The sequence below is a fragment of the Trachurus japonicus genome, chromosome 17 (assembly GCF_045865225.1).
Source record: "Trachurus japonicus isolate A0001 chromosome 17, Traja_1.0".
NCBI lineage: Eukaryota > Metazoa > Chordata > Actinopteri > Carangiformes > Carangidae > Trachurus > Trachurus japonicus.
The window spans coordinates 23643165-23658298 of record NC_140923.1 but is presented as its reverse complement, the minus strand read 5'-3'; the positions used below and the strand labels follow the sequence as shown (position 1 = coordinate 23658298).

At 40.3% G+C, this 15134-nt stretch overlaps 1 protein-coding gene across 6 annotated transcripts in view; it reads right to left on the bottom strand.

The window, feature by feature from the left end:
* The window catches only part of astn1 (astrotactin 1), an 840736-nt gene that overhangs the window by 619268 nt on the left and 206334 nt on the right, over positions 1–15134 (bottom strand). For 3 of the 6 annotated variants that reach the window (XM_085804088.1, XM_085804090.1, XM_085804092.1), the window contains 2 exons: positions 14857–15009; positions 4487–4654 (listed from right to left, as the gene is read on the bottom strand). In XM_085804088.1, coding sequence (XP_085660214.1) covers positions 4487–4654; positions 14857–15009 — 321 coding nt within the window. The remainder of the gene's footprint in view (positions 1–4486; positions 4655–14856; positions 15010–15134) is intronic. The other 3 variants (XM_085804091.1, XM_085804089.1, XM_085804093.1) reach the window with 1 other exon arrangement.

Sequence of the window (15134 nt, the reverse complement as noted above, 5' to 3'; positions counted from 1 at the left end):
AGTGTTTATTTATGGGGCGGGATATAGAAAAGAAAATAGGGCAATGTGGCAGCTGTTGAATTTTATCGTGGGGGAGGCGAAAATGGCAATCTACATCTCCAGGAGAAATAAAATGGAAGACCAGGCAGGTGTAGAGGCGTCCACAGTGTGGCGCTCTAACGTCCGCTGTAGGATCAGACTGGAGTTCGCATTTTATAGATTGATGGGAGACCTGGGAAGCTTCTCTGATATTTGGTGTCACAACAATGTCCTGTGTGCTGTGTCAAACAATGAACTTGCTTTTACCAGTGTGCTGAAAACCTGACAGAGTATCTATTTAGTTATTTATTTATTTATTTATGGGTTGATTGATTGATTGATTTGGGGTTGTTTGTGTTTATGTATGTATGTGTGTATGTATGTGTGTTTATTGGTGTGGGTTGTAAATAAATAGATGAGTCTGTAGTTGGGTAGAAGGAACAGCTGATAATGTCCTGTGATTGGTAAATAAAGTGTGGTTGTAAAAATCAAAAAAAAAAAAATCTTCTTCTTCTTCTTCCAAGGAAGTCATACTTCCCATGGGCGAAAACTCACCAAACTTCACAGAAACATCCAACCCCATGCCAGATTCACTCAACTCCAAGGACATGGGCACAATAAGCGTTTAAGTTTAAAAACTTTAAAAATTCCTACCAAACCAATGGTAGATGCTAAAGTTTTGAAACTTCACCACAATGTAGCCTCAATACTGCTGAAACTTTTGTCCACTTAAACTCATTAGAAATTATGAAGTCCATCACTCTGTTTTTTTCAATAACTGTAAAACTTTTAAAATGTATCTCCTCCCACAATTTTTGCTCAATTGTCACCAAACTTGCTACAGAGCATCTCCAGGCTGTCCTCCACAAAACTTGTTACTCGAATTTTTGATTAAGCAAAAATTGAGCCTACAGTGCATGAAAACGTTTGACTGTAAACAGTACTGTAAACATATACCATCAAATTCTTGCTAAATACATTTTCAAACTTCCTGAAAAAAAATGACAATATTTTGGAGTCATGGTTGATGAAGTTTGGCAAATATCAGAATTTTATCTCAAAAACTGAATTTTTGAGAACATTTTGAATTCTGCTCTCCAGAGAACAACTGCAGTCAATGTGAGAGTGGAATTTTTAAACATCAGATTTTCTCTTATAAAGCAAAACACTCATCATTAAAAACAAATCACCAACATTTCCATGCTGTCTAGATGCAATTCATGTATTATCAGATTTTTGTTCAGATGACTGAATTTCTGACATTTTGACCATTTCATCACAACAGCTGCCCGGGCATTGACTCCCTGAGTCGATAAATGAAGCTACACAGCAGGTCTCACTACCAGCCAATTAGCTCAGCGAGTTAGGAGCTGATTCTTGGTGTCAGAGATTGTGAGTTCGAGACCCAGCAAGGGTGATGATGATGATGATGACAGATCAAAATGTCAGATGTCCTCAAGCTGTTTTGCTGTCTAGATGCAATTTATGTATTAACAGATTTTTGTTTAGATAACTGAATTTCTGACATTTTGACCATTTTTGAAATCTGCCTCTACAACAGCTGCCCGGACACTGACTCCCTGAGTCTATTTGAGAAGACACACACCATGTCTCACTTCCAGATAATTAGCTCAGTGAGTTAAGCGCTGGTTTGTGGTGCAAGGGGATGTGGGTTCAAGACCCAGCAAGGGTGATGATGATAATGACATATCAAAATGCCAGATGTCCTCATGGTGACATCGCAGCAAGCCTCTAAATAAAAAAAACAAAAAACAAATAGCTTTGACCGGACCATGGGCGAAAGCTCACTAAATTTTGCACAAAGGTCCAGTGTCATCTTCTTCTTTCTACTTCCAAGGAAATCATACTTCCCATGGGTGAAAACTCACCAAACCTTACAGAAATGTCCAACCCCATGCCAGATCCCATGTATTATCAGATTTTTGTTTAGATAACAGAATTTCTGACATTTTGACCATTTTCGAAATCTGCCTTGACAACAGCTGCCTGGGCATTGACTCCCTGAGTCGATAAATGAAGCTACACAGCAGGTCTCAGCGAGTTAAGAGCTGGTTCTTGGTGTCAGAGATTGTGAGTTCGAGACCCAGCAAGGGTGATGATGATGATGATGATGATGATGACAGATCAAAATGTCAGATGTCCTCAACATGAAACACAAGACAGTTGTACTGATGGTGGCATCACAGCAAGCCTCTAAATTAAAAAATCCAAATAGCTTGGACTGGACCATGTGCGAAGGCTCCTAACATCTTAGACTCATAGTAGATGTTTGACAAATACATTTTACCTCAAAAACTGATTTTTCTTTTTACTGTGGTTTCAAATCTGCCTGCATGACAGTGAATGGCTTACTCAATTTGTGAAGCCACTGTTGAACTGCCACTTGTCAATTAGCTCGGTGCGATAGACAACGGTCTTTGGTTCCACGGATTGTGGGTTCAATCCTCAACTGGTGCAAATTGAACATTATAAGGTCAACTGTCCTGTCTTCCTATTCTCCTGTTTGTTGCTCAGAATTTGCCTAAATTTGCCAAAATTTGCCTGGACCCGACACATTATTATATTATATTTTCTTTTTCATATTTTTCCAATATGACACACTTCATCTCAGCCCAGTTGTATCTTCATATACTATTTTTTTTGGCTGAATTTACATGTTAAACTAATTGTAAATGAGCCTTAGTTGTTGCATACCAGTGCATAAGAAATTCTGAACTTCATACCTTTATTCTCCAACAGCTGTCTCCAGTGGTGGAAAACCATACACAATTTGACTCTTCTACTGAAGTTAGCATGCTAACCAGCTAGCCCCGGATCACTGTGCTACTTTCTAACAGCCACTCACTGTCACTCTCCTCTTGTAAACAGAGCAAGGGCTGAAGCTCTTGTGAAAAAATGAAGACCACAAAAAAACCACTTGCAATGGTAGAGAATATATAATACACTGCCCTGTTAAATAATACATATTAAACACAGAATACCAATATGTAAACATCTTATTAAAAGCACGTTGACTATAGAAGCAATATGGATCCATACGGCTCCCAAGAACACCTTTAATGGGCCATACTACTAACTGTAGCCTCTACAGAAAGATAATGGAAGCCATTCATCTTTTGACACGGAGCTGAGACCTTGTTCAAATCATCTGATGATTATTAAGGCTTCTATCAGTGCAGTGCACCTCCACATTCATGCATCAGTAATATTAATCCACTCCTATAATGTCCTGTCTAATGGTATAACACTCACATTGAAGAATAAAGACAGGCCCACTTTCACTTGTGGTGCTTCGAGTGCATTTTTGCTGATGCATTAAATACATGACCTTTACATGCCATGGTGCATTTCTTTTTTCCCCCAGGGGTTATTTTTCACACTGCAGTGTTATTACCTAATGTTACGTCTCCCTCGTCAACTCCCACCGTCATCTGTTTCATTGTTCTCAGACCCTCTTACTTGTGCAGAAAGGTCCTTGGGTCTGTACGGTTCCCATTTGTAATTGTGTGAGCTCCCAAATTTGCAAGTTGTTGAGGAGGGCTTTAGTTCACTGATGTTGTTCTTAAGACAAAATGCCTCTAACCAAATTTGCTACAGCTTTACCGGCACAGAAAAACCACATGAACTTCACATGTGATTTTTTACATGTGAAAAAGTATGCACATGGGAATCATGTTATTTGCACATGGGAAACATTGTAACACATGTGGTAGCATCATGTGATCACATGTTACCACATGTGTTACCATGTAGAGCACACATGGAAAATATGTTGAAAATGGGTTCACATGGGAATTCACATGTGATTCACATAAAATTGGCCCAAAACCACAGGTTTTCCATGTGCAAATTACATGATTCCCATGTGCAAAATTTTTCACATGTGAAGTTCATGTGGTTTTTCTGTAAGGCAACCCTTAAAAGAATAGTTCACCCAAAATTCAAATTGCACTCATTATCTACTCACCCTCATGTCGACTAAGGGCTGGGAGAAGTTTCAGAGTTATCCGTGGCTTCTCTGAGTTACAGGGGGTCTCGGCGTAGCAGTGCATGTCAATATAACGGTTGCAAATGGATACCAACTGTCTTCGTAACAAAAAGACACACCAAAAAACATCCAAATACTTCCATGCTGCTCGTATGTAATGTCCGTCTTGTATTGAAGCCCCGAAATGCGAAATTGTTCCGAAAAAAATTAAATAAGTCTATATTTCAAGCTTGTTTGTAACGGAAATTTCAATTTTGAGTGAACTATTCCTTTAAAGGCTAAAGTCAAGGGCCAATAATTTCAGCATAGCAAACACCTAAAATTATAGAAAAGAATGTAAAATAGGGTTTTTCTCTGCCAGATGTGCACCAATACATATCTGTGGCTATTTTCATTTGGTTTCATGGAAATGAATTCTGGCTCACAGTGTAGGCCCAATGCTTCCTGCTCCTGGCTTACCTGTCTCTTGGTCACACTGGTGCTCACAGGGGTCCAAGAGGCGTCGTCCACACAGCTCATTGACCCAGGGCCCACTGGCGTTCTGCTGGTAGTACAACAGGATCTGGGCGGGGTTCAGCCAGTCCGAGGCGTCCAACTGGCTCCCCTGCAGCAGAATGAACCTCGATCCTGGGGAGGGCAGAGGAAAGAGGGGTGAAAACACCCATGGAATAAACAAGGGGTTGGAGAGAAGGAGGAATGGAACAGATGGAGAGGGTTGTGAATGGTGAATGAAGAGAGGAGAGGTGCAAAAAAAGAGGCTGGAAAAACAGGAGAGAATGTGAAGGGATAAAAAAAACAGATACAAGAAAAGAATGAATTAAAACTGTAAAAACAAAAAACTGCAATGTACATTATTTGCTTTTTTTATACAAGAAATTAAAGGTTGACTGTGTAGAAATACAAGAAAAACAACAGAAAAAGAATTCCAGCAGTCGATTGCCAGACCGTTGCTAGGTAAAACGGGCCGTTGCTAGGGACTCCGCTCTGATCAGAGGACAGCAGAGGAGGAGAGCTAAGCAGGATATTTACCTTATGTTTCATTTTTACCGTCATTAACAGCATAATAAATGACTTGTAGCTTGTTACAGGAAGAGTGGAGGCTCTCTGCCTTTGACACCGCTGCTGCTCAGAGCCTCCGCTGTCACTGCTCTCGTCAAGTTGGAAAAAAAAAAAAAAAAGGAGCTCCGTGGCACCGAAAGTCCGCGACGATAAACGTGTTTATGACAGATAAGACTACACAAATACACCCATCCTAACAAGTATATGATAATCCATTGATCCACCGATTGATTATTAAAAAGGCTTGGTTGAAAACATGACCGGGAGGAGGCAGGAAAACAGCGGAGAACTGAGCCACGTGTCGGCTACAGGCAGGTACGAATGTAAACAGAACGTTGAGAGAAAGTCATTGTCGAGCCCGTCAAAAAAATTAAAAATAATAATTCAGACTAAAAAAAATGTTTTTATGGAAAAGCAATACTTTCATTCTGTACCCCTCTAAAGGCCCCATGGATGTATTATTTTTGAAAAAATATAGCTTTTAATAAATATTCTACATATTCAACCTTTAAGTAAAAACCTCAACCCCTGAGAGTTCAAAAACTTTCAAAATAAAAGAGTTTGATAAAACAAAACCCAGCTGAGGATTGACTTGGCTTCGGTACTGACCTCGCTTAACACCACCACCTGTCAGAACTGACATCGAGCCAAGACAATAAACCTTGACAGCTGCAAAACTACAGTATATAAATATGCCGACAGTCGAGCTGTACTGATAGTAACAAGGCCAACATGTTTGTTATTGGTGTTATCAATAACCAGGGGCAGCCAGAGGAAGGGTCACCTCTGTTGGCTTCAGTGCTTCATTTACAGTTTGAAGACAACAGAGGTTGATGGGCAGGGGGGTCTGGGGAGAGAGATATTGTACAGTCAATGAATTCTGGATCACACACACACACACACACACACACACACACACACACACACACACACACACACACAGAGCCGGTTCAGACCTCCATGGGGCCCTAGGCAAAATTCTGCTAAGGGGCCCTCCTAACTGAACCCCAAAAATTTTCAACAGTCGCACCTGACACCCAGTGTTTCCACGCATCCCCCCTTTAAACGTATTGCAGTGTTGGTCTAACTAAGAATAAATTCAGAACAAATCAAATCAAACTAAATGTAACAATGCATGTAAACATGTTAATGTTTGAAAAAACTCACCATTAAATAAATCTCTAGATAAAGCTACTATTAATTCAGCTCCATCAAATTGGCTGCACTTGTTTTACTTTCACTTCAAATGAAGGTAATTATGTAATTATTATTTATTATATAATTATTATTATTTTTAGCACCATTGTCATAATATTTCACAAGTTTTGTTTGATTCTGCATCTATATTTGCATGTAGGCTATCCAAGCAAACAAAATTCAATCTTAGTCAATATTTATCCATTGCTTTCCATTTTGTATAAGTGTAGACGTAACGTAACTACACTACAACTAAAATTATAGGAGCCAGCAAGACGCACACAGAGACCGGGGTTCACCCAGGGCCCACTGCCCTGTTGATGCAGGTCAAACACGGACTAGTCCCTCCCTCCCTCCCTCCCACCCGGAGAGCAGAGTTACCTGACTGCTGTTCCTGCAGGTCATTGTCAGCTGTTTCTTCCCCCTAATTCCCCGAGGGATAACTCTGCTTCATCGTGGCGTGCCAAGCGCTGTCTTGTTAGGCTGTACTGGGAATCCGGTAGGCTACACGTCACGTCGTCAGTTTTTTTTTTTTTTTTTTTTAACGGGGCCTCTGCTATTTTGCGGGGCCCTACGCAACGTGCGTAGTGTGCGTATTGGGTGAACCGGTACTGCACACACACACACACACACACACACACACACACACACACACACACACACACACACACACACACCCTTGGAACACCACAAGATGTTGCAAAAGCTGGGCACCATTATTGGTCCCAGTGCTCAGGATAGCCCGGTCCTACTCTGGTGCCTGGACCAGATTGGAAAATGCCTTGGAGCCAGTTTTTAAACCTAAACAAAACAACAATAGGTGTCGGCCCCAAAGCGGTGTCGCCTGTTCCAGCAGAGTTCAGCTCAAATTCAACCCTGGTGACCGTGCAGCTGAACATGCACACCAGGAGGAGGACGGTAACACTGAAGACAACAGTGCATACTTAAACAAGCTGTTCAGGGATATTGGAATTTTGAATAATTAGACTATGTGATTATCTAAAACATTTGAATGGTTTGTTTAATGTGATTTTCTGGCTACAGCTTCACTGAAAACCTGATCTTTGTGATTCCCATTGGTGCAGTGACTACATACATACAGGTGTATTGTTTCAAAGCAGATCTTTTCTAGCATGATCTATGAGTATTGATGCTACCCTTTGTCTCTCTCTCTGTATCTTCAATTATTGCAATATGTATTTTTATTTATTCATTTATCTTTCTATTGTCCTATCCTTGTGAGTTTGTTTCATTTTTACTTTGCCACCTTGTGGGTATTGAGTTTTTCCTTGATTTGATTTTATCTTGTCAGTTTGTAACTGTAACTTTGTTCCTGAAAAAAACAAAGTATTAAAAAGAAGCAGATCTTTTCTTTTTTTGTCTCCTGCAGATTGATTTTACATGCTTATGAAGTTTGCAGCTGAATATAACCTAAAACTTTTGAATTACCTGAGAATATAACAAACAGAGCCTATACAAATGTTTCTTTGTGTGTGTGTTTTTTTTTTAAGGGCAAGTTGGAGAGTTGCCATTGTGATGCTGCTGTTTTCTATGTAAATGTAGTACATATGTTATGTTCGCACATATGTCGTAGTCGTGCATACTCTATGTTCATAAGGGGAAGGCTGTTGACTGTTCTGGTGCTGCAATGGGGGATAATGAGACACAGATGGCATGTGTTAATGTTTCTGTTTATTTCAAACCAATTTACTTATGCTTTAATTGCCTTGCTGTTGAAAGGTGCAATATAAAACTTTACTCTAAATGATGGCATCAATTAGTGACACTGAGTACACTTAAAGCCTGAGCTGTCACTTTGTTCGCAGCTCGGATGCTGTTGACTGAGTGCAAAGATGCCAGCGAGTCAGGGACGCAAGTCAAACTCAGGTTGTTTCCTTGTCAGTTTGAAACTTTGCCTGGAAGAGTGGAAGTTCTCTGCTGTGTGATCACTGTAAACTCACTGACCAAAGCCCCGTCCATTTGCAAGCTTGGGATACACTGGGCATTTGCTAACCCAGGCATATTTAATGAGTTCTTGGCAGGGTGTGTGTGTGTGCCCTAGTTAGTGCCATCCCCTTTGATGATCCCTTTCAAAGCTAGAGCACACTCCGCGAATGGCTGGACGCATCTTGTTTGCTTAATTGTGGAGAGTTATAAAATTGCTTAGAAAAACTTTCAAACATAAAACACCAATCAACCGTGTTTCTGCTTTTATGAGGCGTTTTATTTCCTGTTTGATGTCTTTGGCAATCAGGGCTGTGCAATAATTTTTGCTTTTACATCATGAAGTGGATTCTAATACTAAAAATAAATGGTTTGTGGATGTATTCAAAAACAAATGTACTGACTTGTGATGAAAAAATTAATCAAGAAGTAGAATAATGAGGATATGAAACTGGGGCCAATTTGTTTAGAAACTCATCATCACATTACATCAGAAAATGTTTTGTGACACAATAACAGAAAATATTTGGTAACACTTTACTTGAAGGTACCGTCATAAGAGTGACATGACAATGTCATAACAGTGTCATGTCACAGTCATAAACGTGTCATAAACATTAAGTCAATGTCATTAAACATTTATGACGGTTGTCATTAAGTGTCATTCGTTTTTGTAATGACAAGTTGACATTATTTTGGTTGTCTTGATTATGACACCTTGACATTAATCAAGGTGACATAATCAGAAGTCGTCTTTGTCATGACAACTTGACATTAAATTTGTTTGGGATGTCCTTATTATGACAACTTGACATTACTCAAAGTGACATTACCAGAAAAGGGCCTTGTCATGACAACTTGACATTAATGAAATATTTTCTGTTTCGTTGACATAATGATTATTAATTAGATGTGCAAGGTTACAGAACAAATCTAGCACTTGGTCATTGTTGTTTGACAGGATGTGGACAGGATACCCAAAACTGACTGTCATGACACCACTATGACAGTAATGAGGAAATTCTCTGACCTCAAGTAAAGTGGTAGCATTTTTATTTGTCATTAACATATCATGAAGGATAAACTGACTGTCATGACACAATTATGACAATGTAATGAAGATATTCTGTGACCTCAAGTAAAATGGTAGCATTTTTATTTGTCATTAACATATCATGAAAGATAAACTGACTGTCATGACACAATTATGACAATGTAATGAAGATATTCTGTGACCTCAAGTAAAGTGGTAGCATTTTTATTCGTCATTAACATATCATGAAGGATAAACTGACTGTCATGACACAATTATGACAATGTAATAATTTTTTCACATCACGTAAAACAGAAATCAAACATTTTTGAAAGCTTGAAATTATAAACACAATTATACTGACAATAAATTAAAAAAAATAAATAAATAACAGTGTCTAAAAAGCATTAAAAAAAAAAACATAAATAAATCATTCAATTTCCAGGTGGAATTTTATGTCAAGGCATGTCGACAAAGGTTATGTCGACAGAAAACACCACAAACACATCTCCAAACAGTTTTACATTAACATTCTTTCGATAAATTAGCATTAAAACTCATCAAATATAACTTTTTAGTCCCGGAGCCTGCTACATTACCTCAATCAGTCAGGAACAGTGCAGACTGACGAGAGAAGGGAGCTAATGCGTCATATCCGCGAACTTTCAAAATAAAAGCTTGGACTAGTAAAAATGAAAGAAATACAAAAATAAATCCATGAAAGTTTGAATTACACTGCTTTACGTAGGGATTTTTGTTACTATAATTCAAAAGCTCAATTTTTGTGGATTTATTGTTGTATTTCTTTCATTTTCTACAAGTCCAAGCTTTTATTTTGAAAGTTCGTGTATATGACGCATTAGCTCCCTTCTCTCGTCAGTCTGCACTGTTCCTGACTGATTGAGGTAATGTAGTAGGCTCCGGGACTAAAAAGTTACATTTGATGAGTTTTAATGCTAATTTATCGAAAGAATGTTAATGTAAAACTGTTTGGAGATGTGTTTGTGGTGTTTTCTGTCGAGTAGCATGTTTTAAGAACCGTTTTGAGCAGGAGAGAGAAAGTTATTTTGCCGCGATTTCTCCCTGTACGTGTGTGTGCGTGTGTGCGTGTGTGCGTGCGTGAGTGAGTGAGTGTGTGTGTGTGTGGTGTGCATGTGGTAGTGCGTCCTCCATGTACTAGTCTACTTGCTAAATGTATTTTATTTATTTTGTGGTAGGAGAAGATTCACTCACATCCATTTTGTTTTATGTCGCCATCATACAGGAATAAACCTGAGTGTGAACCCACCCCTGGGTCAGAACACAACCAGTGTAGCCGGGGCCTGCAGACCATCCCGGCTACAACTGCAGCGCTGCAGCTGAGGTCAGGGCATGCCTTGACATAAAATTCCACCTGGAAATTGAATGATTTATTTATGTTGTTTTTTTTAATGGTTTTTAGACACTGTTATTTTATTTATTTATTTTATTTATTGTCAGTATGATTGTGTTTATAATTTCAAGCTTTCAAAAATGTTTGATTTCTGTTTTATGTGATGTGAAAAAATTACGTGTCATGACAGTCAGTTGATCCTTCATGATATGTTAATGACGAATAAAAATGCTACCACTTTACTTGAGGTCACAGAATATCTTCATTACATTGTCATAATTGTGTCATGACAGTCAGTTTATCCTTCATGATATGTTAATGACAAATAAAAATGCTACCACTTTACTTGAGGTCAGAGAATTTCTTCATTACACTGTCATAATGGTGTCATGACAGTCAGTTTTGGGTATCCTGTCCACATCCTGTCAAACAACAATGACCAAGTGCTAGATTTGTTCTGTAACCTTGCACATCTAAATAATAATCATTATGTCAACTAAACAGAAAATATTTCATTAATGTCAAGTTGTCATGACAAGGCCCTTTTCTGGTAATGTCACTTTGAGTAATGTCAAGTTGTCATAATAAGGACATCCCAAACAAATTTAATGTCAAGTTGTCATGACAAAGACGACTTCTGGTTATGTCACCTTGATTAATGTCAAGGTGTCATAATCAAGAAGACAACCAAAATAATGTCAACTTGTCATTACAAAAACGAATGACACTTAATGACAACAGTCATAAATGTTTAATGACATTGACTTAATGTTTATGACACGTTTATGACTGTGACATGACACTGTTATGACATTGTCATGTCACTCTTATGACGGTACCTTCAAGTAAAGTGTTACCAAATATGGTAAAGACTAAAATGATAAATCTCGAGCTAAAATACCAGATATTTTGGATTGGATGGATTTCATGGCACTCGGCAGCTTATGGAAACATGAGGAGGGTTCTGACTGGCTCACGGTCCCAGGAGGCCGTCTCCCAACAACTTGACATTTCAGTCAGTCACTGGTTCATAAAATTTGACACAAAAAACAAAAACAAAAAGTGGCGATAAAAGACATATTCACTGATCTTCTCTGTGAACTTTCGGGTGGAAAAACAAATAAGAGAAGAAGCAGCTGCAAAGGAACAAACAACCTGGCTCAGTCTGACCAGAGGGTCTCCTAAAGCTGGTGCAGGATTTATATATATGACACAACTGTATGGCTCAGTCGTACAGCTATAATAATACAAAATAAAATGTGTGCTGTTCTCTTTTTCTCCCTTCTGTTTGATTTCTGTCTTGCTGGTTTCCAGGTGAGCCTGGAGTTGAGAGGCTGGTCCATAATAGTTGGCTGCACATGGAGAAGGCCTGGCCCAAGGGGATAAAGGGCTGTTTGCCTCAGAGCTTCTCTCTCTGTCTCTTGCTGAGCAGCTAGGGCTCAATGCACAAGGGCTTAACCTTGGATTAATTGGTCTGTGTTAACTAGTTTTCCTTCATTTTTATCACATACACTCATCCAAACATGAAATAAACCACAAATTTAGTGCTGCTGCCCCAGACCCGTGATTCCCAGGAAATGGACAGTGAATTTAATACAGAGAAGGAAAAGTTCCCAGGTTTTTCTTTTCTTTACTTTTTTTTGGGGGGGCGGGGGGTTTCTAATGATTGTGCCTTACTACTAATACCTAAACTCACCAACAACGGAAGCCTCCAGTGTTATGTTGTACCAAGCAGGAGAGCCGTTGTGGTGAGCTGGTATGAGGGTGTTAGCGGTGGATGCTAATTGCTACCGCTAGCCGAAGTTAGCATCGAGCTAGCTCACCACAACGGTCCTCATACTTGTTACCACTCGAGGCTTAAGTTGTCGTGACAACCGGGTATCCGTCCGCGGCTCCAGCGCTTCACTCAGACTGTATTTCTTTTTCTTTGCGGTCCTGACTGCTGCTGCTGAGGGAGAGAGACATGCTAGCACTAGCTAACATCCGGGACAGCTAGTGGGGTTAGCAGCCCTGAGCCCTCCTACTCTACTGCATGTAGCTTCACCTGAGCTTACATTATTGGACAAATTGATTAATCCAGGTGTGTCTGAGTAGTCACAATGGTCAGACGCACCTGGATTAATCAATTTGTCCAATAATGTAAGACAGGAAATAAAGGAGCTGCCTTAAGTTCAGGAAGTAGCGGAGCTGTGCATAGAGCCAATACCATGGATGAGTAGGAGCTCTGTGAAAAACAAACGATTCATGAATATCTAGTATTTGGGGTTGATCGATACAAAAAGCACAATAATTGGTTGTAATTAAAACATTGCAAGGCCGATTTGTCTTTGTTATTTAAGTAGGGTATGCTACTTTATAAAAGTGAGTTTTGAGTAATGTGAGGCTGTTAATGTGTGACAGCTGTCAAGATGCTTTGATGGTCCACGGCTCCAGTTGAACAAAGAAATAAAACATTTGTTGTGATAAAATATAGTCGTTATGTTTATTGTATTAATAGAAAAGCACGTAATAGCAGTATTAAAATGTATCCTCCTGTCTTTTTCAGGATTTTCCTTTTGTCCTGTAAATGAAAAGAGGCAAATTTCGGAAATTTCTGCAAAACTACACCAATTCCTCCTCTTTCCATGTTTCACTCAGCTGTATGTTTGGTTTGATAAATCCTTAGGCCATGTTTGGACTCATTAGTTTCCAGACCAGATGCCAGAAGCAACCCTTGGTCACTGCAACTCCTGTTTTTTTTCTATTCTAAGGACAGAGTCAGTCGGTCAAAATATTCTCCTCAACTGCCGGATAGACTGACATTTGTACAGACGTTCATGGTTCCCAGAGGATGACTCCTAATGACTTTGGAGATCCACCCCTGACTTTTCCTCTAATGTCACCATGAGGTTGACATTTGTGGATTTAAGTTACTGTCCCAGCAGTGTCACACAGAAGATTTGCCTACCGTCCACAGAATTTGTATTTTTTCCAAAGTTCTCCAAATTTCACATGCAGCCGAGCGACCCGGTCGTCTAAGTTCCCCGTAACAAAGGTTCCCAGCTGTTATTAGTGCGAGCACGTTGTGTGCTGTAGGCCACTCAGTCCAAAGAGATAGTTTTGTAACTTGGATACGCCTCAGACAAGACACATGATAATAGAAAACCTATTCCAACAGAATGCAATCTGAGATAATCACCCTCGACCACATTTCTACTTCACACTATCCCCAAGTTTGTCTTTTGTCATGTATCTGGATATTGTTATCCTGCATTAGTAGACAAACATCTCCAGATGATTACTTTCCTTGATGTGAAAGGCAGGGAGAAAAGGTGTGACTCTACATTTCTGTGCTGTTTTTTTTTCTCTTCACAGCATTTCGAAGGCAGACACATGCGCAGCTGTTGGCATTAATAGCTTCTTTCCCCTGTGGTAGAATCCAGATTTTCATCTGATTCACCGTGACATCAAATCAAGTCTGATGAGATTGTGGAGACATTTATGGAAACATTCTAAATCGATCTCGGTTTTGTAATTCAACAGGCGAATTCGCCATCTTTCATCTCTCCTTTCAAAGTTCCCACCCTGGACACCTCCCTGGAATTTTAATATCTCCCTGGCAGACCCGGTGTATACCACCAGAAAGCAGCGGCGCTCCGAATCAAATCAGACCTCCAGATGATAGATGAGTGGGCCTAGTCACAGTCTATAATATATCTGGACTGCCAGCTCACTCCTGTGACAACTGAAAAATGCCAATGAACCAGCGGGAGCCAGCGCCTGGCCCCCGCGGTGCTTTTTTTCTTTTCTTTTTTCTTTCCTGCAGGTGCTACATTGAAATTCATTAGCGAGGTGGTTCAACGTATCAGAAAGTACAAGGGGAAGAGTGATGGAGGGCTTTCTGCAGGTGGTCACTGTGACCTGGCCTCAATGTGCTATGATGCTTTGAGGGCACATCTGTCGTGTGGTCTCACATGGGAGACCTGGGGAGGGGCGAGGGGGGAGGAGGAGGGAGGGGGTGGTCGCCCTGACATTTACCTTTGTCTTGCAGAGAGCAAAGCAAATCAGCAGCAGCAAAAGGCACAGCGCGCTGCTCGGGTTTGGGAGGAGGGGATGTAGCGGACCCCACCCCCCTGGGAGAACAGCAGAAAAAAATGCCAGCTCAGCCCCACTGGGCTCTGAGCGCCCACAGAGGTTTGTGTGTGAGTGTTTGGAGGCAGGGAGGAGGGGGGTGTAAAGTCTTACCGTCAGCGATGAGGTGCTCCGGCACATGTAGGATTACCCGTACGGAGAGACTGCAGGAGAGGTGAGAGGAGTAAACCAGGCCGATCACACAGCTGATGACACTGATCAGAGTCAGGGTGGTCTTATTGATGGGGCTCCGTGGGGAACCTGCTACTGGGAGAGAAAAACAAAAAAAACACAGGGAAGGGGGGAAAGGTGGACAAAAATGGTGGAGATATATGAAGCGCTTTATTTTCCATAACACATCCATGCATGCACACAGCCACACAACAAACATG